At 38.3% G+C, this 27,188-nt stretch overlaps 1 protein-coding gene across 2 annotated transcripts; it reads left to right on the forward strand.

The window, feature by feature from the left end:
- The first annotated feature begins 2 nt into the window (after positions 1–2).
- Positions 3–26,580, forward strand: DYNC1LI2 (dynein cytoplasmic 1 light intermediate chain 2). Of its 2 annotated transcripts, XM_031615575.2 has the most exons (13): positions 5–195; positions 965–1,038; positions 1,453–1,569; positions 7,554–7,784; positions 13,395–13,561; positions 13,886–13,979; positions 14,389–14,524; positions 15,161–15,272; positions 16,056–16,115; positions 16,772–16,813; positions 17,249–17,366; positions 18,188–18,304; positions 23,539–26,580. In XM_031615575.2, the coding sequence occupies exons 1-13, from the start codon at positions 101–103 to the stop codon at positions 23,643–23,645; spliced, it is 1,470 nt and encodes a 489-aa protein (XP_031471435.1). In that variant the 5' UTR covers positions 5–100; the 3' UTR covers positions 23,646–26,580. The 2 variants fall into 2 exon arrangements, with proteins under 2 accessions (XP_031471436.1, XP_031471435.1); XM_031615576.2 differs by lacking the exons at positions 18,188–18,304; positions 23,539–26,580 and adding an exon at positions 17,673–18,057 and having other exon boundaries at positions 3–195.
- The last annotated feature ends 608 nt before the right edge of the window (positions 26,581–27,188 follow it).

Below are 27,188 nucleotides of genomic sequence, written 5' to 3' on the forward strand. Positions count from 1 at the left end.
GAGAGCGGCGGGCCGGCCGTGCGGGCGGGCCGGGGCGAGGGAGGAGCGGGGTCCTCGGCGGGCCCGGGTGAGGTCACTCTTTGTGGCGGCGGTTGGCAAGATGGCGCCGGTGCTGGTGGAGAAGAAGCTGCTGGGGCCGGACGGGCCCGGCGGCGCCGATCTCCCCAGCGAGGAGGAGGAAGGGCAGAACCTGTGGTGAGCCGCCGGGCCGGGGGGACGCGCCTTCCGCGCCGGGACGGCGGGCCGGGCCGGGCCGCGCTGCCGGGCGTCCCGTGTCTGTCACGGCGGAGCAGCCTGCCTTGTGGGGCCGCCTCCGCTCACCTGCGGCCGGGGGCAGCCGCGGGCCTCGCCGGGCCCGGCTCGAGCGAGCACCCCGCTCCGACGGGCAGAGCCCCGAGGCGGCCGCGCTCGGGCCCCGCTGGCGGGAGCGGGCGGCGGGCGGGGCGCGGGCGGTGCGGCACGGAGTGCAGCGGGGAGCCCCGCCGCAGGGCTGAGGCCGCGTCGCCGGGACGGCGGCGTGCGGGGCCGGAGGGCTCTTACCGCGCGGGGACCGAGGGATGGGGTCTGGGGGGCCGCGGCGCTCCTTCTTAGGCGCTTATCTCTTGAAAACAGCGGTAACGGAGGAAAAATGTGTGAGCGAAATACGGTAATGGATTGTGGGAAGAGTTAGTCATCAATTGGAAAGTAATGCATTGCAGTGACGTGACTGCTGCTGAGGGAGAAAAACTTCACCGCGTGTGCTCTAGGGATTGTAAATCTCTCCCTGCAAAGGTGGCTTCTTTCTGGAGACGTTATAAAGAGAAATGAACTGAAATTCTTACCTGGTTTGTGAACAGGGTGAGTGTACCCCAGCCCGTGTGGGGTGTGGAGCTCAGGGCGCTGTCAGGGAGCGCTGTGTGTGTGAGCTGTGTGTCCGAGCTGTGTGTCCCTGCTGTCAGCCTGACCGCGCCTTCTGCCTTTCCAGGTCATCGATACTGAGTGAGGTTTCCACCCGGTCAAGATCTAAACTGCCCTCTGGCAAAAATATCCTTGTTTTTGGTAAGTAGCAGATGCAGGAACGCGGTCCGTCTGCTTTCTGTAGAGGCAAAGCATGTTGAGAACAATGGTGTGAACACACTGACGCATCAGTTGGATAAAATTAGGTCCTGTAACGTGATCTGTGGTATTCTTTTCTCCAGGCTGGCAGTTTTACTTTCTTTTTGGTTTATGCTGTTAACTTGTTAACTTGTAATGTATAATTAGATAAATGGGAGGTAGCGATAGACAGCGGAGTGCTTCTTTCTTATTGTTGTGGTATCAACTATTGGATTCAGCTGGCATACTTGGAAAAAAACCCAGCAGGCATAGGCCAAAAATACACAAGAGGACTTTTTGTTTCCAGGTGTGTTTTGAAATTCTGTTGAAGTTAATTCTGAAACTGTCTTTTTCTTTCCTGTAAAAACTTACTGGCAGGTGATGATGGCTCAGGTAAAACCACGCTTATGGCTAAAATACAGGGAGCGGAATATGGCAAAAAAGGAAGAGGACTGGAATACTTATATCTAAATATTCACGATGAAGACAGAGATGGTAAGGTCATCTTATATGTAATCTGTTTATGTAATTAAGTAGCTGACATGTTTTTATGTAACTCTGGCTTCAACTTTGGGTCACACCCAAGTAGCTGGTTCCAGTGTTGCTGTGTATGTTCTGTAAGGTATTTTGATTTCTTAAGTGAAGGGCATTTTATGTTCAGATTTGGTCTATTTCTTGCCTGTTTTATAGCTTCACCTGTGAATGAGGTAGAAGTGCACTTGACCTATTGATGTAGCTCAGGATTCAATTAATTTCAAGGTAGGTAAGTTTGTTGGTGTTGAGTTACAAGGAGATTATTTTCATTTGGTAGAACTGCCTTACAATTACAGAAAGGTGGTGATACATCATCAAAATGGTAATATGGATATCAGATCAAAATTTAATATGAATTTTGGGGTTTAAGGTTTTCTTGGTTTCTTGAGCAGTGTGTGGAATTTTGGTGAGCTGTAGCTGAGCCATTTTGTTGGAGTTGACATGAAGTCAGAAAGTATTTCTCAAATTGCGGCTTTTCTCACTGTCCCTTTTTGTTGCTGTTGGTGATGATGATGATAGCTCTTCTTTTTAGGGTTTGGAAAGCAAGAGGCTGGTCTAACAGTGAGAATACCACTAATCTCATTTCATCTATTCTGCTGAAGGTTAGAGACAGGGAAGAAATGAAGAGTGAGCTTGTTATCCTTGCTCCTAAATCTGCCTGTGTCACTGAACTTCTTTGTGCTAGTTTTCCTCTCCCAAAACTGAGAATGGTGGTCTTTCTGTTCACGACCTTCTGAGTTTACAGTTGGGAAAAAGGAAGCAATGATGGTAGAAGGAAGCAATGATGGTGGTTTAACTATGTTCCTGAAAAAAAGATGAACTGGGAAGATCCTATTGTGACATTTTGGGAATGGAAATGTACTGAAGGTTTGCATGAGTTATTAAGTACTGTATGCGTCTGGTTGTTATGGAGATTGGTCTTGTGCTCATATGGTAATAAACTGTCGTTAGATACTAGATTCGGCACAGTTCATGTATGAGCTCATTGCCTGTGTCATCAGTGGGTGCCTGATGTTACAGTTCCTAAAAATGTTCTGTGGTGTAAGTTTCAGCATTGAGGCCATTCCTTACTGCTTGAGATTCTTCACGTTTATGCTTCCTCACTGTATATCATCTTCTTCAGTACTGCGTAAATAGATCAGAGTGAAGAAACCCTAGGGCTGTGAAGATGCTGTGTGATACTGAGCTTAGGGCAGCTACAAAGGGGATGGTATTACAAGCAGATGTAACATAACGTAAGTTAGGTGTGATGTTCTTAATGGTGCTATTAAGCCTCAAGTATGTCCCTACTCTGGAAATATTTGGGGCTATTCCTGAAAGCAGTAAGTATTTGTGGTGGTTAGGAGAGGCTTGTTGTAAGAACTCTGGGAGTGTGTAGCGGGAAAAAATCAGACCTTTTTGACTAGCTGACTCAGCTGGATAATTCAGGTTTTCATGCATCCCTTTAGTAGATGTGTTAGGATCTAATAATATCTGCATCTTTCCTTTTTGTCTTGTTAGCGTCATCAGCAAGCTAAATAAATAGCAAAGTGGGTCAGGACCTCCTAACAGATGAAGTTAACACTCTGATTTCTCCAGTACATGCTCTGTTTTGTTTTTTTAACTCTTCATATGCTTTAGGTGCTCGTATTTGGATACAGTTTTGGGAACAAAACCTTTATAACTGTCCCACAGTTCTTGGAAGCCATGAAGAAACGAGATAGGTGGTCAGAAGCTCACTGCCATATATTCATTTTTGAGGGTGTCTGCTTTTTACTTAGTCTACTTGAGACCAACAAACCACATGGATTTATTTCCAGAGGTGTCAAGTCAACACTGATAACTGAGCCTCTGCGTCAGGGTGAAGAAGGTCTTGTCAGCTTCTTTTCCAAATGCTGGAAGATGACTTTTCTGTAAGCCCTTTTTTTCTTTTTGGAAGAGTTTATTATTTCCATGAAAAATATTTTCATTATAGTGCCGAGTCATTATCTACTTCCTACCTCGCTTTGCAAATCTTAAGGAAGTCTTCTGTGTTGCTTCTTATTTCCACCTCCTGCTCCCTTTCCTGTCTTACTTCTTAAAGGATGTTTGTATCTGACTCCTCTTATGTTTGACGGAGAGTCACTTTGCTTCATGCTGGGTGACCCTGGGTGTATGATTTAGTTTACTGTTGTCTGTTCACCTAAGAAAAGTTACACAGATGCATATAAATTTTTTTAGCACCTCGGTGCTTAATATAGGTGCCCACTGACTTGTTTGTTTTCATTGGCAGTGGTGGATACCTTGCTTGGGTGTCAAAATGCATATTTGGTTCGGTTCTGTTTCTGTCAGGCATTAGATGGTTGCTGTAACACATGCTGCTTTGATCTTTAGGCCTCAGGATAACTTAGAGTTTCAGTACTGGACCTCTTCTACCTGAAAAATCTCCTCCTTAGAGTACTATCCCAAATTATGCCTAGGCCAAGGCATTTGTTTATGCAGAGACTCAGGGACACCTAACCAGCAGTACTAAGAGAGAGGATTCTCCTAAGATACAGTATCCTTTGAGCATATGGCTTCTATGTATATGGCACCTCAGTTCATCAGGATGAAAGTACTTACAGCACTAGCTGTAGAGTTATCTCAGAATATTTAATAGCCTTGGAGCTCAGGCCCTAGAATCCTCTGTTAGTGGCATTTCCCAGGGATGTAAGTTAGAATTTGTTGCCTTTGTGTTGAGCAGGTGTCTTTGTGTCTGTGCTAGTCTGTTTGCTTTTGAGAGCTGTGTTAATTGGTAGGTGTAGATGGGGGAGATCTGCGTAATTTTCTTACAGTGTTTATTTATGGAGTAGCGTTCGGACTCTCATAGGATCATAGGTCACAGTTAAAGAGACGGTGTGCAGCAGGTAAGTGAAATAAACTACATCAGCTGTTCAAGTGGCTGGCTTTGTAGCAATGCCTGTATGGGTTAGCAGGCAATTATAAATACCATAGAGATCTTTCAGTTGGTCTTCAGATTACCTCTGCAGTACAGTTGGCTTTGGCTGTGCCAAACGTGCAGGTGAGATACAGTCATTCATACTTGTAAGAAAATCAAGTAGTCTTTTTTTTGCCTCAGGTTTGGACTGGCCTCAGTCATATCATGTACATATTCCAGTTGAACTGGTTATTCCAGCGTGAGCCAAGGGCTACTGGTTTCTAATGGGAAATTTTTTTGTCAACATCTTTAAACTAGTTCTACTGAAAGTGATTTTCTCCTCTTTTCTTCCACGTATGGCTTGAATAAGATATGTCTAATTACCACTGATACATTTTGAATAAAGGAAATGTCATTGCACTTCACAGAATCAAACTTCTAAAGTAAAATTCATCAAAGATGGAAAACCCTTTTCGGAGCTTAAGGATAAAGTACTGACAGGATTTGGAGATGTAGTCTTAGCAGTGATTGTAATAGTCTTTAGTTAGCAACACCTGTTACTCCAGCAGGATCTAGTAATTATTTGCTCTGTGTTGGCATCTTGTGTTGTAGCCATGATGAAAGGTCCAGTTAACATTCACATCGTATGACTAACAGGGAGCTTGACGTGGTGCTGACAAAGTTGAATTTGCCTTCTAGTCCTTGCCAAACTGTAAACAAGCAGTGCTGTAGCTTTCGGTGTGTTTTATATTCGTAGCAACTCAAAATCCCAAACTATACCTGATGGTTGTCTTTTTACTGTAAGAAGGGAAGAAAACCTTTCACTTTTTATTTTCATATGGTGCTATCTTAAAAAAAAAAAAAAAAAAAAAAAAAGGCAAGAGGCACAATTACGTTACATTAATGTGAGAGTTGGGCTTCCAGCCTTCTTGGCAGGTTGATATCGTCTGAGTGACAGTTCCACTGTGCATTCTAGATGTTAAGTACAAACTGAACCCTTAAGTAAGACAAAGGTGTTTAGTAAACAAAATCTTTCCAACATTTAGTTATTGGCTTAAAAAAGAGGCTGCAAATCAGTGTATTAAGTAGTTCATTGAATTTTGTTACCTTCTAGGATGTGGAAGTCCTTTTTGTGATTGAGACAGTCACCACAAGAGAAACTGTCCAAGTGCAAATGAGAGTTTAACTTCTTATAGCTTATAGGCAGACTTCAGTTAGTTTTCTAAAAGTTTCATGGTCACTTGGATAAGGCACTGTGCTATTAACTGTCTCTTAAGAACCTCTGAAATATAGAAACCACCTGGGTTTGTTATCTGCTGGTGTATTTCTACCTCTGGGAATGTGCGAAGGGATGCATGGGATGAGAGAATCCTGTGTAGAGGATTTGTGTACTGTTGTATTTGTTATCACATTATTTGCCAAACTTCTACCAGACTTTCCCTCAGTCCTTAGAGTCCTTCCAATAGCTTTTGATTCATTGTCCAATACTGTGACAGTCCTTTGTGAGTATGGGGAGGGGGGAAGGGACAAACAATTGATGAATGGTGTATTTCTTAAATATGCAATAATTATTTTAACTGCTCACTGCAAAAGATGGTTCTGAAGTGCCCAACTGGCAGTAAGATCTTTAATTAATTGGGAAGCATAACTGTTGGCCTTTGTGATGACTGATGATTGAATGCCCTGTGATACCCTAGCAGTACCTAAGTAGGAGGATAACAGAGATGTGAAAGATTGACTGCCTGTGTACAGCATCTTGATGTAGTCTGTCTGTAATATGGACTGTTCTGTAATGTTATTCGAGACCTAATTAGCAAGAGATATAAGTATATCTCTGCGCTCTTTTCTCCTTCCAATTTCTTCAGTCAAATTTTTGCCTTTTTCTGGAGCCAATGTTTTTTGATCCTGATGGATTTTTTTTCTTGAAGTTCTGACAGCCACAAAGACTGGATTTATTTTGTGCAGCTGAAAGATTTGGAACACGTCAAGGAAATGCAGGGACAACTGATCATAAAACTCAGTAGCAGTTTTGAAAATCTGTGCTCTGCAGGGATTGGCTTGCAGACTGAGTGCATGTATTTCATAATTCACCTCTCGTCTGTAATGCTTGTGGAGACCCACTGTCCCTCTGGACATCTGGAATAGAATGGAGAACACTTTGAAAGAGATACTACAAAGAGTCTCCTAGATACAACAAAGGGACTTGCGTCTTTTCCAGTGGAAATTTCTGAGGGTAATGGAATTTGGTTAGACTTGGTTGTCCAGAGTGCCTGATGCATCACTCCTGGATGATGCTGCATTTTCAGTTTCTTCTGCTCTTGGCAAAGTTCATGCTTGCTGCCTGTCCCAGGGGATTATTTCCCCTTGCATTTCAACAAAAATTGTTTGATCGCTATCCAGGTGCTATGGGGAGAAACACAAAAACTAAAATACCAAGTCTTTTGTCCTGTACTAATTCTATGAAGAGACTGTAAGTAGAAGCCAGTGTTAAGTCACTGTGAATTAGGAGCAGATAGCTTTAAAGTTTGGTAGGTTTTACGTTTATCCTGTGTTTGGCTCCTCCTACTCCTGTGCTAGAGACCTAAGCTGCTTACTGCTTGTATCTTGTTTGCAGCTTAGTTCTGTTGTGAGATGTCTTGGGTTTATTAAAGCAGTGTCTGAGGAACACTTAAGGTTTCTGACTGAATGCAGCTGTGCATGCCCTCTTTGGAACTTGGCATTACACATGTGTTAGATGGGTGCTCGATTTACTCCCCATATACTTATCTCAAATTGAGAAAGGCCATCTGATGACTAAAAGCTGTTGTGTCATCTGTCAATAATAAAAGCCAAGGAACTGAAATTACATGTTAAACAAGAAGATTCTGAATCAAGAACATTCCTGTTTAAATGGAGGCACCTACCAATGAATGTAGGCATTTGTATGTGCACCTGTGTGAAACCGACAAGATCTGCTGGTAGCTAGGCTCTGCTCTTTCCTTTGACACTGAAGAAGTCCTCTGTTTACTCCTATGCTAGCAAAGCAGCAGGCTGACATCCTTTGAGCTACAACTGTGCTTTTTCTTTTCAGATCATACTCGCTGTAATGTTTGGATTCTGGATGGAGACTTATACAATAAAGGGCTGCTGAAGTTTGCTGTTTCTGCAGAATCCCTGCAAGACACCATTGTGGTCTTTGTTGCGGATATGTCTAGACCTTGGACTGTTATGGAGTCTTTACAGAAATGGGCCAGTGTCTTGCAAGAACATATTGATAAGCTGAAAATTCCTCCGGAAGAAATGAGAGACATGGAACAGAAGTGTAAGTCTTTGTGCATCCCTACATAATTGCTTTTTTTTTTTTTTTTTTTTTAACCTGTTTCTTGCCACTTTCTTTGGTAACCATTAATATTGTCTGGTTAGTGTTTTCAGAATGCATTGAATAACAATTGCTTTGAAATTATGAACATAACACTGATTCAAGTAGATTGTTAGGCTTTAAAAGAATTCTTGCAGTTTTGTTGTGCTAGCAAAATTTCAGGTGAATTGTCTAAATTCCTTGCAGTCATGAGATTTTGATAATTTTTTTTTTTAAACCGTTTCTTAAGAAGTTGACTATTCAGAATCATGTTTTTAAAAACAATGTCAAAATTCAGTAGCAAAGTGAGCTGTTTGGTTTCCTGTGGTATCCAAAGCAGGTTCCATTCCCTACTATGTATGTTCCCAATATATTTGTTTGCCCTTGCTTTTCATGAGCCTCAGACCACGGTCCTGGTACGTCTCACTGTGGCTGTTCTTACCCTGTGACTATAGGAATGTTGTATAAATTTAGTTTCTTCCCTGGCATAACTGTGGCAGGAAGGAATCTGGCACAGGCAAGCAGTCACTGCTGCAGTACTGCTTCCTGCAGCTTCTTTTCTTCTGAAATAATTTGAAGAGTTCTTACAGACTTCTTTTCTGTATTCAAATTGAATTACTCCAAAAATAAATTCCTCCAGTGGAAAAGATCTTAGCAACGTGCTCCTTTGCAGCTCAAGTACAGATGGATACTGATCTGGGTGGGCGCTGCTTTCTGTTGGTGGTGGTTTGTTTTTTGCAGGACTGGTTGCTGTGTTTACACCTTGGCAAATTCTGTCTCGTAGCTTCCTTAAGTTCACTTTAGGGAGCAGTGTAATCTGTTTGGCATGTGGGCATTCAGATATATTTCTATAGCTGATCTCCTTTCTGAATGTTAAATACTGCTTTCCCAAAAGGCATGTGCCTACACCGTACTGGTTCAAGTATATGCTTGCTGATTGAAGCCATCTGTGGTTTGATCATCAGATTATATTAAATAAAAAATAATAAGGGAAAAAGCATTATTTTTGAGGAGTAGTAGATGGAAAAGCAGTTTGATTTCAAAATACTGCCGCTAACCTGACTTGCATTTTTGGAAGTGCACCGAATTTTATGGCAATTAAAATAAAGATGAAATTCTTTGTGCTTCTAAAGCTGACTTTTGAACAGAAAAGTGTGTTCAGCCTTCACTATGAATGCACTGCGTGGAGGAGGCAGTTACAGTCACAGCTTTAGCATTGCATGTCGGGCGTTGAGAAGATGTTCCAGGAGTACTGCCATGGACAGTTATAGAGGAAGTACCTTCGAAATTCCTGGCATATCTTGATTTTTGATAGAGGCGAGGGAAAGGAAAATGTGCAAGCTGCCTGTTTGACACACTTGTAGGGCTCTGCTGCCATCGTGTGGGTGAGCGCTGAACTTCAGTCTGTTACGGACATGCACGTAAAACTGGGCCTTCGACTTCGCTGCAGAGCATCCCTCCTGCTGCTTCTCTCAGTCACTGTGTAGGATAGTTGTCTGCTCTCATACGTGACTTTTGAGTTTCTGTAGGCTGTGCCTATGGCCAAATTACTGCTTAAAACGTTGGCTGCCATAACAGCCAAGTATGCCCAAGAAATGGATGCTATAGTTCTGGCCATATTTTGCAGCGTAACTTCTTTGAAAATAAAAAGCTTGTGTGCCTGAAGCATGCTTTGTGACTGTGGTCCCCTAAAAGGCCTGCAGAGTTTTCCCTGCTGAAGTTCTGTATGTGCCTCCTGAGATAAGCTGCTGCTCAGAAAGTGGAGAACTCCATGCACAATAGCAATTATGAAAAAAAACTGGGATGATAAAGCACGTATGTAAAGCAGGCAATCAGAACATAGAATAGGTGCAGAGCTGTTAAATTCATGCTAGTAAAGCCCCACTGCAGCATTCTGCCTCATGGAGATACGTGTTTCCTGATTTCAGCTTATGTAACCATGTGCTCTTCTGCTTGCTTCTAGACTTAAGGTGGGGCACGTGGATAAAGCTTTCAGTAGCTGTCAGTTTGGCAGTTCTGGTTCTTGTTGGTTCTGGGGAAATGTTTTCTAATTTAACTGTTGCTAGGTTGTTATTTCTCTATTACTCAGATCTTACTGTCAGTTTCCAGAAAAAAAATGCTGTTAGCTCACCATTTTTGAATGGAATTGAATGTTGGACTGCTTGCCTTTGCTTTCAAGGTTTTTGTGGCCTTTCTCCACCCCGCCTTTGGTGTTTGCTGTTTGAAATACTGACTCCAGGCTCTGCTGGGTGGATAATGCCAGACTCCATCTGGCACATAGGAGGCCTTCCCTTTGTGTTCAAGAGCTTCCATGATGGGAGGCAGGATGCACGTAAGGAAGCAACAGGCTGTCTTGAAAAAAACTGAAATACTCAGAATATACCAAGAACTTAATTTTGTCTGTGCTCACTCCTCTTACTGAGCTGCTCTTGCTCGCTCTGGATTCAAATAAACCTTCTGTTCTTGTGTTTTAACTTCATGTTTAAACAGTGATTTATCAGAATTAGTGCAGTAATACATGAAATCAGTTCAGAGAAAGTCTGAATTATGCCTCTGTACTTAACGCAAAAGAAAAAAGAAACCAACAAACAGAAATCAGTAAGTGCAGAAGTGCAGTATGCTTGTAAAGTGGCTGGTATGTTATGGAGCATTTAGAACTGAATGCATGAAAGACAGTAACATACCAGAAAATTAAGTCGTGTCCCCTGTTGAAGCTGAAGTGGTTTTAGGTTCTCTGCCTATTCTGCATCAAACATACAGCTGTAAGAATTTTTAAAGTAAAAGAAACATACTTTTCCTGGACATCTCTTCAGCAGTCTCTCACGCAGACCAACATTTATGACCACAGTGCACAAAAAAAGCCTGTCTGAGTTGTTGGTGAAGTGGACTGGAATGGTAGCAGGGAGTGATGGGTTCTGAATGCTGTTTAGTATTTTTCTTGTTCTTCTACTCAGTGCTTCTGTGTTCTGTCCACTTACTGAAGCTGGTGTATTTTGTCTGTAAAATCTGCTAGTTGCTTTCTAGGTGCTGCTTCCCATCAGTTGCTCCTGTGTCAGGAGCAGTGCCTGCCCTTACAGGTAACTTCCAGTGATTCTTTGTAAATAATCAGCAGTGTAAGAACAGAATTGTTCAATTAATTGGAAGCTTGAATTCGCTGACTGTGTCAAATGCAAAAATATTCATATCATCCATTAAATATAAATAAAGATCTTAACTGGATAAGCCGCAGGTTTGATAGACAAATGAGCACACTGTAGTGGATGCTTTATTTTTGTGTTCTTATTTTTTAATTGCATATTATCGTCTGGTGATAGTTTTCAAGTCTGCTAGGCAACTCAGTGTACTCACATCCTTACTGGTGCGTAGCAGCACTCATTCTTCTGCCTTCTGTTGAATATATGCACTTTCTTATAGAAATAAATTGAAGCAAAAATGTTTTTTTCACGGATCATTAAAACAAAAAATGGTGAATTAATGGCTGTACCTTACATGTCATTCCTTAATGTGGATTGTATGGCAGAGAACATACTAATAGCTTGCTTTAAGGAGGAGAGGAAATGCAGGTTCCTGTGAACTGTTTGGGTGCATGATGAACTGCAGGTCCAGTAGAAATCTGAGAGCGGAGATCAAGTGGGAAAGCAATGGATAAGTGTGAAGTTGCTGTATGACAAAGAAACACCTGAAGGGAAATGAGCGTACAGTTCTCCTAGCAGTTGTTTGTAGACAAGAGGTTGGTGGTTGCACCTGTGATGCAGGTTTACTCTGACTGAAATTCTGCATGGAACTTGGGGCTGAAGGGGAGTCTTGACAAAACTCCTCCAGCACCCACCACTCCCTGGTGTTTAAGTGGCTTGAAGCAGGCGCTTCTGTGCTCAAGATCCAATTGCTGGAGTTTCTCAGTACAGCTTTCAGCTGCTTTTATCCCTAATTACCAATTCAGCAATACCTTTGCTAACTGAAACTGTGTGTTCTGTAGCAATTCTCAGTGCTAGCCCTGGGTTAATAGCAGGCTGTGTGCAGGACTGGCAATGGACAGCAGCAGTGTGCTGTGCAGTTAGCTCTGTGGCACACAGATCAGCCAGAGTGAGATGCAGCTCTCTGTGTGCAGGGTACAGTAGAATTTCCGTCTCCAGCTGCTGAATGTGAGGCAGTACTGGCTGAGGGCATCTCCCTGAAAACATTTGGGTTTCTTCTCCACCAGAAGGCACTGCCTCCCCAGGTTTAGAAGTCACTGGATTCTTTTTTATTAATAAAAAAAAGAAATTCCGTGGTTCTTGTGAGATTCTGAATTGATGACTGAAACTCTGTAGTAATCCATGTTTATGTATTTATTTTTATAACTTTATATTTTATAACAAGAACCTAGAGCTTTTTCATGAGAATGACACACGTTTGTTTGTTTCCAATGAATACTGCCATTTGTGCAGCTTTGGGCAGAATTGTTTTTCTTATTTGTTCTTTCTTCCGCATCTCATTCTGCCACAGAAGTATTTCCTATTTAGAAAAGGTACAGTGACTTCGTTTTGCAGGCTTTGTATTACAGACTTTGTAGAGTTTTTACCATTTCCTAAACCTCAGAAGTATCAGATGGCCCTGTCACGTGGCTGCATGTACTGAACAACAGGCTCTTTGTGAGCGTGCTGGCGGCTCAGCCTTGTGGAAGAGCTTTCCTTACTGTATGTATGTATGGTCTGCTCTCACCATGGATCTGAGGACTTTGTGTGCAATAAGGATGCCTTCATGGGGGCAGGTGGTGGAGCTGTGGGGTGGTTGGCCTGGGGTGGACAGTGGGCTGTGGCACACAAGGAGTTGTCCCCCAGCTTGGTGAAGGAATATGTGGGTCCCACGTTGCTTCCCAAATGGTGCTAATACTATTTTTAGGTGCTTCAGTGTTTGATAGTGTTCAGTATCAGTGGAACACTCAGCACTGCCATAAAATGGAAAGACAGAACACATCTCACTTTCTCCAGGCTGTGCTGTAATTTTGCAGAATGTAGTTGAGTCTCTTTTGCTAACATTTAGATGTCCTTGAGTTTGTATTTATGTAGTGTATGTTTTATGTTTCTGGCGTTTGCCTCTGTAAGAGAAATTTAGAGTAACAGAAACTTAAATTATGGTCTATAGGGTTAGTATTGTAAGAGTGGCTGTTTCAAAATAGTATTTTTGGTGTCTGTTTACATTCTTACCATGTTTTTGTTGCGAGACCAGATAGAAATTGCACTGTGTGTAGACTAGGCTGTGAAACTAATTTACGTTTTCTTTTGGCAGCTCCATTGTAATGAAATGAGTTGAACTGAGAAACGTACATTTGTGTAACCAGTGTTACTGGTTTGTAATAACTGCAAATTGTACTTGATTTAGCTTGCTGTAACTTTTGGGAGAGTTGTGTTGGAAGAGGCAACAAGGCTTAAAGTTGCATTGTGTTCTTGTGGAATGCTCATTTTAAAGAAAAAGAAGAAAAAAAGGAGATTTCAAGTTAGCACTTGATAAAAATGTTTTAGCTCACATTACTTCTGGTCTAAAAACAACAGCTAATTCCTTTGTTTTGTGTCACAAATATCTCTCTCTTCGTAGTTATAAAGGAGTTTCAAGAGTATGTAGAACCTGAAGAAGGCTACCAAGGATCTCCTCAGAGAAGGGGCCCTTCTTCGGGCCAAGAGGATGAAAGTGTTTCTTTGCCACTTGGAGAAAATGTGCTGACACACAACCTTGGTATTCCTGTGCTGGTAGTTTGTACAAAAGTGAGTTTCTAGTTCTGTTTGCTACTGTGGAAGGACCTAATTACTTTAGTGTTAGAATGTTGCATTATACAGCCATGCACAATTTATTTTGGATTAATAATAAAGAGATTTATTTTAAAAGTAAGCTTCCTTATCAGTGTCAATTTTTAATTTTGCAGAAGGGCAGTAACATACTAATCACTTGATCTTTTGACATAGTGGTGGTATTTCAAAACCAGAGTCTTAGAGTAAATGTGCTGTTTGTAATACTGAAGAAAAGGTAGAGATGTGCTGGGATTAAATGACTGATTTTTTTCTGATATTGTTTTTCTCCTATTCTTCCAGTGTGATGCAGTGAGCGTACTAGAGAAGGAGCATGATTACAGAGAGGAGCACTTTGACTTCATTCAGTCACACATTCGTAGATTCTGCTTACAGTGTATCCTTTCCTGCTCTGGAGAGATTTTCTGAAATCTGGAAGAAAACAATGTTTTAATTTTGAATTACACATAAAGTTAATCTGAGGAATTGCACTTGAGAGTTGTATTTAGCTATTTATTATGTAGCATTTCTTGTTGTGAAGTTGTTTAAAAATGCATACAATGTGCAGTTTTTCAAAGGTAAGTGACTAGGAGGCACCTAACTTTTGTAGTCAGTAAAAATATCATGAGTCTTCTCTTGTTGTGCTTCCTTTCTTTCCCTAAACGCTGAGTGGTGACAGTTTTTGTCTTCAATTACTTTTTCAAACATGGACCTAATAGATACGTGACCTTTACACTCCTGTTTTGACATTACTAATATAATTTTAAAACTATATCCTACGTATTTTTCCTTAAATAAGTAATCAGATGGAGCTGCCTTGATTTATACATCAGTTAAGGAGGAAAAGAACCTTGATCTGTTGTATAAGTACATTGTACATAAAACGTACGGTTTTCAGTTTACCACTCCTGCCTTAGTGGTAGAAAAGGATGCAGTTTTTATGTAAGTCAATTGTACAAAGCAATCTGGAAGCATATTGCTTCTATTGAATGTGACACATTATACAGACATAGATGAAGGACCTACATCAATTATTTTATTGTATTATATTCTTAAGTTGGAAATGGAATGTAAAATACTATAATAAATTTAACTGAGAAAAAAAGGAAATGACGCTATCTTTAAATAAATAGTTTAAGCAAGTATGTTTTTCTTCTAATGAAAAAGATGTCATTGCAAAACTAGTCTTTGAAAATAGTATTTAAAGAAATAAGTGAGACTCGAGGAGTTGCTTTCTTTCATCATTTTTCATATCTATGAAATACTTTTAGACATCTCTTCTAATTATATGTCCTCAGTCTTGTTTTTAAACAAAAATGACTGTGATTAAATCTTTTGAGGAACTTCAGCACATATCTGTTGTGCTTCCAGCAAATTGGAAACATCTTTTAAAAGTGCTACTTTTGAAGTTTTGATTTTTGTTACTTTAGATAAAAGATACTGGAGCATACTGGCTGGTTCTGAAAAGAGCAGTATGTAAACTTGAATGGTTTGTGTCATTTTTTCAGAACAAGTGGTTTGTGTATCTGTAATTTCTGTGGCTCAAAAGACAAAGCTTTCCTTCAATTCTTTTCATAGACCTGCTGGTTGGGACAATGAAAAGAAAATCGCCATTTTACACGAAAACTTCACAACAGTGAAACCAGATGATACATATGAGGACTTCATTGCAAAACCTCCTGTACGAAAGGTAAGAAGAGGTAAACTTTTTCCGTCTGATAAATAAGTACAGTTTGCTTGAATGGTTGCTAACAGCAATGTTGAAAGTCTTCAAGTCTAAGTACTTTTTTCTGTATCCAAATGCATAAACTATCAGGCATTTATTTTCCACTAATTTAAAATACTAAAACAAAGAAATCATTCACCCTAGTGAATCAGAGGCAGTCCAAAGTCATCCATTTCATGTGAACCTTTTGGGAAGTGTAGTGCAAAAATGCCTTTTGTAAACTGAGTGTGCTATTCTAAGTGTTCAACAGTTTCACAAGTGCTTTTGAGACTATTATAAAAAAGAGACCTTGGTAAGGAAGAAAGTATATTACTGTATCACTGACATTAGTGCTAACCCTTCTTGTGATTGCATCAGCTGTTAAAATTGATTAAGGATCAGTGTAATGGTTTTGGGAGCCGTGGGATTGAATCTGAGGTTTTGCAGAGTAAGGTAATAAAACAGGTATTTGAAAGATGCTGATGAGATTGAAAACTAAACTTAAAAAGACAAATATGACTACTTATCAGGTACTCTTCTTCTGAGGGGAATTTCCACAGGCTTGCTTCCTTGCCAGGCTACTTCATTCACATAAAATATTTTTTAATCACAGCTTCTTCCGTATTTCTTCTCTTAATGTGTGAAAGAAGTTAAATTATTCTAAGTAACAGTGCTAAACTTTTGTCTCCTTTTCTTTGCTATTGACCACCAAGCCAAAAAAAAGTTGAAGTCAATTTCTGTTTTTAATTAAGTATTTTTTTTCAACAGTTAGTCCATGATAAAGAGCTGGCAGCAGAAGATGAGCAAGTATTTCTTATGAAACAGCAGGTAAAAAAACCAAAGCCTTACTATAGAAGACTTCACTTTAAGCTCTCCATTATTATTTGCCTCCAGTTTTCCATTCCTCATTCGCTTTATGAGATACTGACTTCTCAGCTTTGCAACTTCAAATGTAATTGTGAGCTAAGACTTACATGTATTTTTATGCATACGAGTAGAGAATATGGCCACTTGTCTTGGTAAATTGAAAGGAAAATATACTGAAAACAAAACAAAAAAACCATTCTAAGGGAGAAGAATAAGATCATTACAGCTAGAGGGTTGAAAGACTTCAAGCTGTCAAATTTAGCCATGCTGTGTCTTATTCTCCTTTGTTTATAAGAACTGCTCTGTTAAAAGAAAACTAATAATAGTTTTCTGTGTAGTTGATTGTAAGTATCATAAAGGTTATAGAGACTTGAGCGTTTGTGGTTCTGATTTGTGGTTCTGAAATGTTTGTGTAAGACAAAGGACTGAAGGAAATGTATTTGTTTTAGCTGTCTCCTAGTGGTAAAGTCTGGAAGTATATAAATATTGAAGAGGAAGTCTATAAATAGCAGAAAAGTGAATGATTAAATGAACTAATAGTTAGTGAGCTTCACTGTATTTTATTCCTTTGTAGTTCCTGGAATATATTTAACATTCTTAATATTCTGTTTTTGCAGTCATTCCTTGCCAAACAGCCAGCAACGCCTACAAGAGCATCAGTAAGTAGATCCAAGGGAAGAGTAGGAGGTGTTTTGTTTCTTTCTAGGGAAAAGAGCGAGAGATTCTAAACTGTAGAGGTTCATGTTATAAACATGAAATAGATAATCTTTTCAAACTTCAGAAAATTACAAAATATTATCAAATATTTTAACATTACTAAAAAATGAATTCATTCTAACTAGCTGTGGAAATCAGAAATATCTGATGATTATTGAACTGAAAATTTCATACACTGATTCATTCTTTCTCTTAGTGGAGGCACAGACCCAAAATAACCTGTGTTGATTTTGTTTATTTATTCCCTCTGGTGTACAGAGTATGAATATGAAAGTTTATTTTTTTAATGTTGCGTTTAGTTTATGTAATCAATTCATTCAATTTGTTCTCTGATCTGTGTGATACAGCTTTTTTTTTTTCTTTTTTCTTTTTTTAAGGAATCTCCTGCAAGAGGACCTGCAGGATCCCCAAGAACTCAAGGCAGAGCCGGTCCCGCCAATGTACCTAGTGCCTCACCAATAACATCAGTTAAGAAACCAGATCCAAATATCAAAAGTATGAATTAGCATCTTACTATTTTTTTACGTGTTGTTTCCTTAGAAGAAAGCATTCCTAAAAAAGATCTTGGAATTTATTCACTAGCAGTATAGTGTTAGTTTAATAATATGAATCAATTTATGGCATCAAGCCAGTTTTTTTGGTTTGATTTTGTCATGTGTGACTTGGAATTCTGTTACTGCCAAGCAGTTATGCAGAGTTGAAATACATCAATTCTTTACATTGCTTAAGTTCATTTTTTATGCATTCGTTGGATTATTAGAGTGGAGACTGGTTTAAAGTCCACATTTTTATACTTTTCAGCCTGGAGAAGAGAAGGCAGTGAGGTGACCTGATAGCGGCCTTTCAGTACCTAAAGGGGAGCTACAGGAAAGAAGGGGAAAGACTCTTTAGCAGGATCTGTGGTGATAGAACAAGGGGAAATGGTTTCGAGCTGAGGGAAGGTAGGTAGGTTTAGGTTAGATATAAGGAAAAAATATTTTACAGTGAGGTTGGTGAGGCAGTGGAACAGGTTACCTAGTGATGTGATTGATAACCTGTCCCAGGAGACTTTCAGGGTAGGGCTGCATAAGGCCCTGGGCAACCTGATTGAGCTGTGGTGTACATTGCAGGGGAGTTGGACTAGATGGCCTTCAGAGGTCCCTTCCAACTCTAAGGACTCCATGATTCTATTCTATGATTGTATTCTATGTTTGAGGTTTATTTCCTTGGTTTGTAAATGTTATCTCTGTATGGGAAAAAATAAATTCACTGGTAGTAACTATTGTATATATATATACAAATATTCTTTGTCTTTTTTGTTTGTGTGTTTTGTTCAGATAATGCTGCAAGTGAAGGTGTCTTGGCTAGTTTCTTTAACAGTCTCTTGAGCAAAAAGACTGGCTCTCCTGGGAGTCCTGGTGCTGGAGGAGTGCAAAGTACAGCCAAGAAATCAGGTATGGAGTTGTTACTGCGTATTTGAAATATTTTATTTGACCTGCGTTGGCCTAAATGTTTGTATCTTTTAAGCTGATGGGTGAAGTGGCAGATCTTGACAGATAACGCAGTGCCAAGATGTGCACATAAAGTTCTCTTAGCGACTACTGCAACTTTGTGACTCAGGGCTTCTATTAAACTTGTTATAACTCAGTTCTCTGAGTGAAATGTAAATAACATTTGATTCTTGACTGTATTCAGAAGGTGCTAATCTTTTATATTAGAGTTCCTTGTCTTCTTGACGCTTAACTACTACTTAACAGAAGAGCATTTCACTGGGTTTGGAATGTAGTTTCCAGTTGAACTACTGAAATCATTCAAATTTAAATGAATTATATATTACCACAGCTTGAAGTTATAATTATTTTATTATTTTATTATGATTCAACACATCAAGTGGATTTATTCTGTGTATATGCCTGTGACTGCATTGTATGCGATATTTACTAGTAAGCAATTACAGTATTTTAGATGAAAATAAACAAGTAGAATAGTATGTATACAAAATTAAGCATTGTCAAGTGTATGGTTGTTCTAGCCAATCTGAGAAATTCACTTCTTTGCTGATTGCTTTACAGTTCATTTTCAATATTGGCATTCCCATCATGCTGTACTCTTAAGAGCCTTCCTTACCTCCAGAATTATTGCACTACTGAATTATTGCTAGATACTCTACTTTTAATCCTAGATATGTGAATTCATGTGTAATTTAATGATCAAACCCACAGTTTCTGATAATGGTTAGAGGAGAGTATAAGACCCAAACGTTCTGAACTGGAGTTAAAAAAGAGGTTTGATGCCAGACAGTGATGATATAGCAATTGAACAAGAGGAATAGTTGGAGCATGTGTATTTGAACTGAAACTATTTCTAGAGAATTAAAATAAAGTGTGTATGTTTAGTTATTTATTTTCTTATTGGAAAGCGTTTTACATGACTTCATAAACTAATCTCCAAAATGGCTAGAATTTGACTTCTGGGAAGTCAGTATTTTGTGGGTCCGATTATTTATGTTTTTTTCTCCAACATTTGCTATGAATTCTGCAAATCTCCTAATTAGATCTCCTTACTGAATTTATTATTTAAGTAAAAATAAAAGGGTTTTTGTATTATATATCCCCATTTCATTTACATTATAGAATTTTATCTACATTACAAAATAGTAAATTCTGCCCAAAAATAGAGTGCTCTCTCCCATTAAACACTGCTTCATCCAGTTCAGCGTTTGTGTGATTACTTGCTGCAATGTCAGCTTATCTGTTTTTACAGAAATAAGACTAGAAATAATTTTTAGAGGCTATTTCATCACTGTTCTTTATCAAAGTAGAATCAGTTTTGTAGTCGCTGAGTGATATTTGGAAAACAGCAAAACAACAACAAAAAATAAATGAAAATCATGAACAGAAAACCTCTGAGATAGATGCAATGTCATCTCTCTGGGAAGTCTGTTCCAGAACTTAATTTATTAGGTTTTTTTTTTTTTTCCTAATATACAGTCAGTACATCACTATTCCAGTACTATTCATCTTTTTCTGGAGAGATGGGAGTATATCCTGTTTTTCTTCAGAGCAGTCTTTGTATTATTGGTCATTTTCCTGTGATTTTTGTCCAAACTGCAGAAATACATTTGTCAGCCTCTCTCATAGGGTGTATCAGTGGCTCTGATAATTCTGACTGTTATGCTATGTACTTTCGATTGTCTGCTCAGATGACCTTTTTCTTTTGATGCTCAGATGTGAGTGCAGTACTTCAGACAAGGGTTTGTCAGCCTTTACTAGAAATTACTTAATCTGTGTTACCTGTGTTCCTGTTTAGCCATCACAGCATGACTCATGCCAGGGTTGTATTTTTTTGGCTGTATGATATTGGTCAAGCTTTGTTAGAGCAATACGCACAGTTTAATACAATTTCCGCATCCTCATAGGATGTTTTCTAGTCTTGATTAAATTACCTAAATATTTACAAAGGCAGTATTTTATTTCTTTTGCTTTCTATTTTTTGACAATTTATATAAATAACTTTTTTACTTCTAATTCTCTTGTTCAGAATCCTTTGTAGTTTCTTTGAGAATGCTAGCCTGCATATCTGGTAACGGTTGGACAGTGTAGATTGCTGTTCTTAAATATTGACTAGTGGTATGGATAATTAATGGGTAATTCTATGAATTACAGTTTATTCTTCTTTTTTTTTTTTTTTTTAATAGAGACTCTTTTTTCTAGTTTATATGAAGGTTATGTGAGATGTGATATCGACCGCTTCTCCCTTCTCCACAGGACCTGTTATCCTATCATAGAAAGAAATTTGGTTGGCTTGACACAGCTTATTGGTAACAGATCCATGCTATCGTACTGCTAGGCTGTTCGTAAACATCTAAACCATCATTGCATTTTATGGACAAATACTAGAGTAAAAACTAACTAGTTTTTAATGAGCTTTACTCTTTCCTCTTTCAGTCTTCTAGAACATCATGTGCCTTCAGGAGTTCTCAGAGATGACTAATAGCTAGTTTTTTGTTGTTGTTGTTGTTTGGTCAGCATTAACTTCTAATTTAAATAGATTATTTCTCTCATGAAACATCTAGAGACAGCAGTCACACATACTTTCTTAACTCTTTGTTTTATTAGACTAAATTAGATGAGTTCTTTTCTTGCCTTCTGTAAAAGCTGAGCTCTATTTTCTCTGCTAGTTTTTCTTCATTACTTGCCATCATTGGCTTATCTTTTCTTGAACATGAGTGATTAGAATTGTGTGCAGCATTCCAGATACATCTCCTTGTAGTGCCTGCAACATTTGTCTTTCTTTGGTGGAAGTCCTTCTCCTGAGTGATCACAAGATTGCAGTTGGCTTTTCTTGGCTGTATCAAGTTGGTAGCTCACACTCATCCCCTCACTTTTGGAACAGAACTGTCGGCTTTCAGTCACAACAGAATATGCCTGTTCCTTGTCAGATGATGTTCTCACATCTTATGCTCAACCAATATATGATTAAACTTTCCTGAGAAGGTAAGAAGGACTCTTAACACCGATGTCTGAAAAGCCCTTGTTGAGTTTATAAAGGCAGCTGTTTACTTGTTCTTTTGTGGAAGGGTTGAGGAGAGTATCTAAAAATGACTTAAAATGAATTAAGGCAGCCTCTTTCATGTGAATGTGTACTAAAATAATATTTGTAAGGATTTTAAGTATCTAATCTAAACTATTTTAAGAGCCCTAAGTTTTCAAAAGGTTGCCGCTCAAAATATTTATCTTTTAAGAGGATGCCTGTTTCTCCTGCAGTTGTAAATATCCTGTGGTTGAAACTGAGATACTGTTATAGGTTGAGAGAGACGTTATGGATTTTAACTGATGATCAGCCTGATCAATTGGTTTGTCCCATGTCTTATTTGAGAGAATACTCTAATCTGGGTAGAAATCCATCTTATTCGTTTCTGTGCCACGCAGTTTTTCACCTACTCTATTTGCTTTGATGTTGCTGGACTATCTTTTTCCAGTTGTAGATCTTGACTCTTCAGAAAGCTTCAAATGATGGATTCTGTAATGAATGTCTTATTTCCTTACGTATCTAGAGATACAAAAGATTTATTTCATTTCTGTTCACAAGATACTTTCACTTTGTAAAGTTTGACTTCAGCCTTCCAGATGAAGAACTGGAGTTACCATCTCTCATTAATCTGGAAAGAAGGCTTATAATTGTATAGCACACACTTAATTGGCTAAGGCTGCTATCATTCTTGATGATATTCTTGTAGGGAAACTGAAAGCAAATATCAATTTAGTTTACAATGGAGGGGAATTTTAAATTTTCTTAATAAGAGCTCTTTTGTTTCTTCTCATTTGAAAGGTGATCATCTCTGACATTGGTAATGGGGAGTGTATAAAACTACGTATCATTCAATAGTTTGGCAATGTTTTTCATGTGTGATGTGAAGTAGTTGCAGGTGAGAACTGTAATGATACAGTTCATTTGTTACATATAAAAAAAGCCATGGTTGTTGTTTAGACCTACTTTTGCTCAAGTGGTTTGAATTTATTTAAATCAGAGTGCCCTTATTCTACAGGGGAAGTTCTTTGTATTGTAATTTGTAAATTTACTACATTTTTTAATTTAAAAAAAATTGTTTAAATATTGATGCTTTGAATAGATGCTTTTAAGAATACTGTGGCTTATGATCAGCATTTAAATCTAAAACCTATACAGTGATTAAAAGTAGCCTTTTAACTTAGTCTTTGTACTTTGGAAAAAAACACTTAAATCTTCAACAGTCAAATCGTGCCTTCCTAATGTTTTCAGCATGTACCCTGGAAAAAATCCACCTAATATTTCACACACATTTGAACTGGAAAACAGATGCTTGTTAAATTCTTTGGCTGTGTAAGGAAGCTGTACATGGTTATATAATCTATTTTTTTGTCTAAAAATATAGGTTTTTAATCTTAAATGCTTGTATGCTGTGGGCTTTAGAATATATTGTTCCAATTTTAATGGTTAATTCATCTGTGGGTTTATAATTTTCAGAATGAGGGAATTAAACTGTAGTTTAGTGGGAGAATTGTTAAAAAGTTTTGAGTCTAATATAAAAATGTATGATATGCTGTTCCATGAAATACTTCAGTGTGTCTGTTTTCAATTGAAGAAGTCCTTTGAAATGATGGCTCTGAGATATTAAATGAGTACGCAGTTCATGTCCCCCTTTTTAAGGGAAGCATTGTCTGCAGACATGAAAGAGTTAGTTGTTTAATATTAAAATGCATCAGGAATAACTGCGACCAAACAAATGTGATTTTTCTAGCAGGTGTCCTACATACGTGGGAGAGCTTGTGATTAAAATCTTTGTTGAAAAGACTCCTTGCTATATGTACTAATAATAGAATTGTGTACACTTAATTTTTCTAGAAAATTCTAAATGTGATTGTTCTTAAGATACCGGTTGCTTTAGCATATGTTGCAGATATACAAAATACAAAGCATGAAAATAACTCAGCATTTTGATTTTTAGTGTCGAATCAAATCTTATATCAGTCTTTATGTAGATATTACCTTGTATTTAGTCAGGCCCAGTGTTCTTGGGTAGGTGGTGAAATAAGAAGCAATTAAATAATGTATTGACTTAAAAAATGATCCTATGAATGCATGTACTCATCAGTTGAAATATTTTCTGGAAGGTAGATTGCTTTAACTTGGTTCTTTTTCTTTTTAGGACAAAAAACCGTTTTGACAAATGTTCAAGAGGAATTGGATAGGATGACTCGCAAGCCAGACTCTATGGTAACAACAAGCTCTCCTCCGACAGAGAATGAAGCTTGATAGCGCTTAAAAATGCATAAGTAAATGACCAAATAACTATGTATATTGATCTGATAAGACCAGGAATTTTCTGCTATGGCAGATGCTATCAGTTTTTTTGGGGCAGGGGAAATGAGCTTACTACGTCATTGCCTTGTCCCAGTAAAAAGTGCACATTCAGGAAGTTTGCATATAAAATCCCTCTGTATAAGATAACCATTTAGAGTTTATATAGGGCAATTCTTTTGGTTTTCGAGGTAAGCAGGTGCAGCTGCATTTCCTGTTGTGAAGAGCACAGAGAAGCAAGATGCAGAATTATTACTAAAATACTACTTATGACTGCACATAAGGCAAGCAAGAAATGGAATCCTCTACCAGAATTATTGGAATTGGCTACTCGTATGTTTACAAATGAGTTAAATACTTGGAAAGGTGGTGGTGATGTAACAGAACATTAATTAGGTTGAAAGAAGCCTAGGTAGGAGATGGAGCCCTAAAAAGGGAAGCAGATTTGAATCAGTAAGAAACAAGAATGTTGGATTGACTGGAGAGGAGCAATGTTGTTAAATCCTGTGTTTCGCATAGGGTAAATAATCCCTGTTTTAAAAAAGACTACTTTATATTGGAGAATTCCAGGCCAAACACTAAGCATCATGGGAATTTATTCTTGTTATAAATCTTGTTTTAGTTTAGAAGAAAAAAAAACGTCTAAGAGTGTGGATGCCCTTTCTGGTGTAGCTGACAAAGGGAGAAACTTAAACTTGTTTAGATCCAAGTGCCTGGCACAGCGTGTGATGTGTCTTTAGAAGGTGCTTGAATTTATTGTGCACTGTAGTACAAACAGTCACTGTTTGGTTTTATTTTAAAATGCGTAGTTTGGCAATTTGTATTTAATTTTAAGTCCTGTTTTCTGATAGCTTCTGCCTTTTTTTATGCCAAGAGGCTAGCCTATGAAGAATGGTCGGTGACGTATCATTTTCCCATAATGAAATGTGCTACAGAACACTCAGTATTTTTTTCTTACTTTTTGTAACTAAATATTAGCTACCAAGCTACAACTGTTTCCTGCCTTATACCTGTGGAAGTTTTTAAAAAACTTTCAAGGCCCTTTTTCCAACCACATCTGCTGCAGGTGCAGCCAACTCCAATTCTGAAGGTAACCTAAAAAGTACGAATGTGTACATGATGAACATAGTCAATAACTTGTTTTGTATTTTTTTTTTTTAATGTAGCATTTCATTTGGAAAGATGGGTTGTGGTTGTCCCCGTTGCTGTGACGGAGCTCTGTCCATGGTCACAGAAAACCATCCTTCTGTAAAAACTGCTATGGTTACTGAAATGGCACTTTTGATTTTATATATGGTATGCTTGTTTTACATGTACACACTACCCTAAATTAAAAAATGCCAAGCATATTCTGTGCTCTTAATGCTGAAGGGAAAAACCACAATTTGAATTATGCAGAGTTTACTTTCTGTTGATACAAACTTGTTGTACTAAATCCGATGTCTGGATATAACTTCCCTAATATATACTGTTACTTAAATATACAGAATTAGATCGACCACTAACACAGTACTGGATGTTAACTTCAAATCCTATGTAACATCAAGAGGCTGTTCTTCATGTAAGTCTGTCTAAACATTATCTAGGAAGCTAAGAGTATTTACTTGCCTCTTTGACAACCGTTAACGTGAGCATGTTATTTGTGCCAGTTTTGTTGAAAATGGTTTTTTTTTTTTTACTTTTTTAAATAAAGGGTATGATCTACAGTTATACAATTGTCTAGATAACAGACTAAGACTGTGGATGGCTGATGGGAATGTGGATGTACTTCCTGGTGTAATGGGTGCCAGTTGCAAGTTGCCACACCAGAAGTAATTACACTCTGTCCTTCTGACACTGAGAATTGAGACTGGAGACTGAAACATCAAAGGCGTGACAAGAAAATTGGAAAAGTGTGTGATTGTAATGGGATAGAGTTTGAAAACCTCAGTCCAAAATTGTGTTTTTGCCATCTAACCTGATAAGCACTTTCTCTAGCAATACAGCTAAAACTTACAGTTGAAGTACTTCCCAGTTTTATAAAAGTGTTAAATGTACTAAAATTGATCAGAACTGATAACTGTAACTTAATAGCTTTGCAGAAAGATGCTTCTGGCAAAACAGAAACAGATTTCCAGTTTCTAATTGCAAGTGAATGCTCCTAGTTTATCAAAAGAGTTGTAAGTAATGTAGCATCCTGTGGCTGCCGAAGTCTGCCAGCTTTGGTGAGCTGCACAGTTGTTCTTCTGGTGTCTTCAAGCATTGGAACCAAAGGCCAATTGCAAACAGCCTTTACATTTTCAAGTGAAACTTCATTTTATTTGCAGATACACTTGTATGGTAGACTGTTTAAACTATTATATGACTGTATTTATATGCATTATGGTGACTGCATCTACTATTCATGTTTAAGAAAACAAAAAAAGAAATTGTTCAACTTGAAGCAAATATAAAAGTTTAAAGATTGGCCCTCCATAAAAATGCTGTGGTTATGCTGCTTGATTTTAAGTTTGCACTTTTTTTATTGGCATTTAAAAAAAACTGTTTAAACTGAATTTCATATTTTATTTAATTTAACTGCGTTGAAAGTGACTGCTCTGTACATCATGAACTTAACAATATACATGCTGTAAATGAAAGTTCACTGTCCTGTATACTAAGGGTATTTTTTGTTTGTTTTTTGGGGGGGAGGGAAGGAAGGTGGAGCAGGGTGGGGTGGCGGTTGTTTATTTTGTTTGGTTTTTTTCCAACTTACAATTAGGACTGCAAATGTATGAGACAAACCTTAGACCAGCTGTATGGCTTTAACCAGGTGCAGTATGCAGTCATGTGGGATCTTGCTTTCTAGTGCTGGCAAAATAAGGACATCTTTAATTACTGGCTTCAATAAACACGAATCCAGACTGCTCTATGCTGTGATTTTTTATTTTTTTTTTTATTTTCACTTTTAAGATCACCCTTCTAGAGCTGTTTCTGTGGGAGCAGAACATCAGTGAGTTCAGTGAACAGGAGAGTTAAGTCAGCTCATACTGTTGTGTACAGGGTGGAAAGCTAGCCACTTGGATGGTGTAAATAATGGACTGCTAATAACAGAACTAAGTTTTTTTCTCTTTGGTAAGTACAACAAGTTTTTCTTAGTAAAATGGAAAGAACAGACCAATTTAACCAGAATTTTTCTGTTTACTTGTTACTCGAACTGGATGCCTTTCTGTTCTCCTACATAGCCTGAAGTTCTACTTCATTAATGTTCGTGAGTCATTTCTGTTACAGAAGGCAACTGAGTTTCTGATTACTAAAATACATATTTTGTGTAGAAGTGAAGCTTTATGAAGCCACGAAGCAATTATTTCTGTGGAGTTACCGTAATGCTTCTTCTTTAAATGAGTTCATTAATATACAGTAAAGTATTACTTTTGGTCCATTTAAAATGCAAAACATTCAAGGTGGGATTTAGAAAATAATTTTCGAATGTATGATGAGAAATATATTTGGAGGGGAACTAAATGAAAGTTTCATCTT

This window comes from Phasianus colchicus, chromosome 13 (genome assembly GCF_987193195.1).
Source record: "Phasianus colchicus chromosome 13, bPhaCol1.hap1.1, whole genome shotgun sequence".
NCBI classification, from domain to species: Eukaryota; Metazoa; Chordata; class Aves; order Galliformes; family Phasianidae; genus Phasianus; species Phasianus colchicus.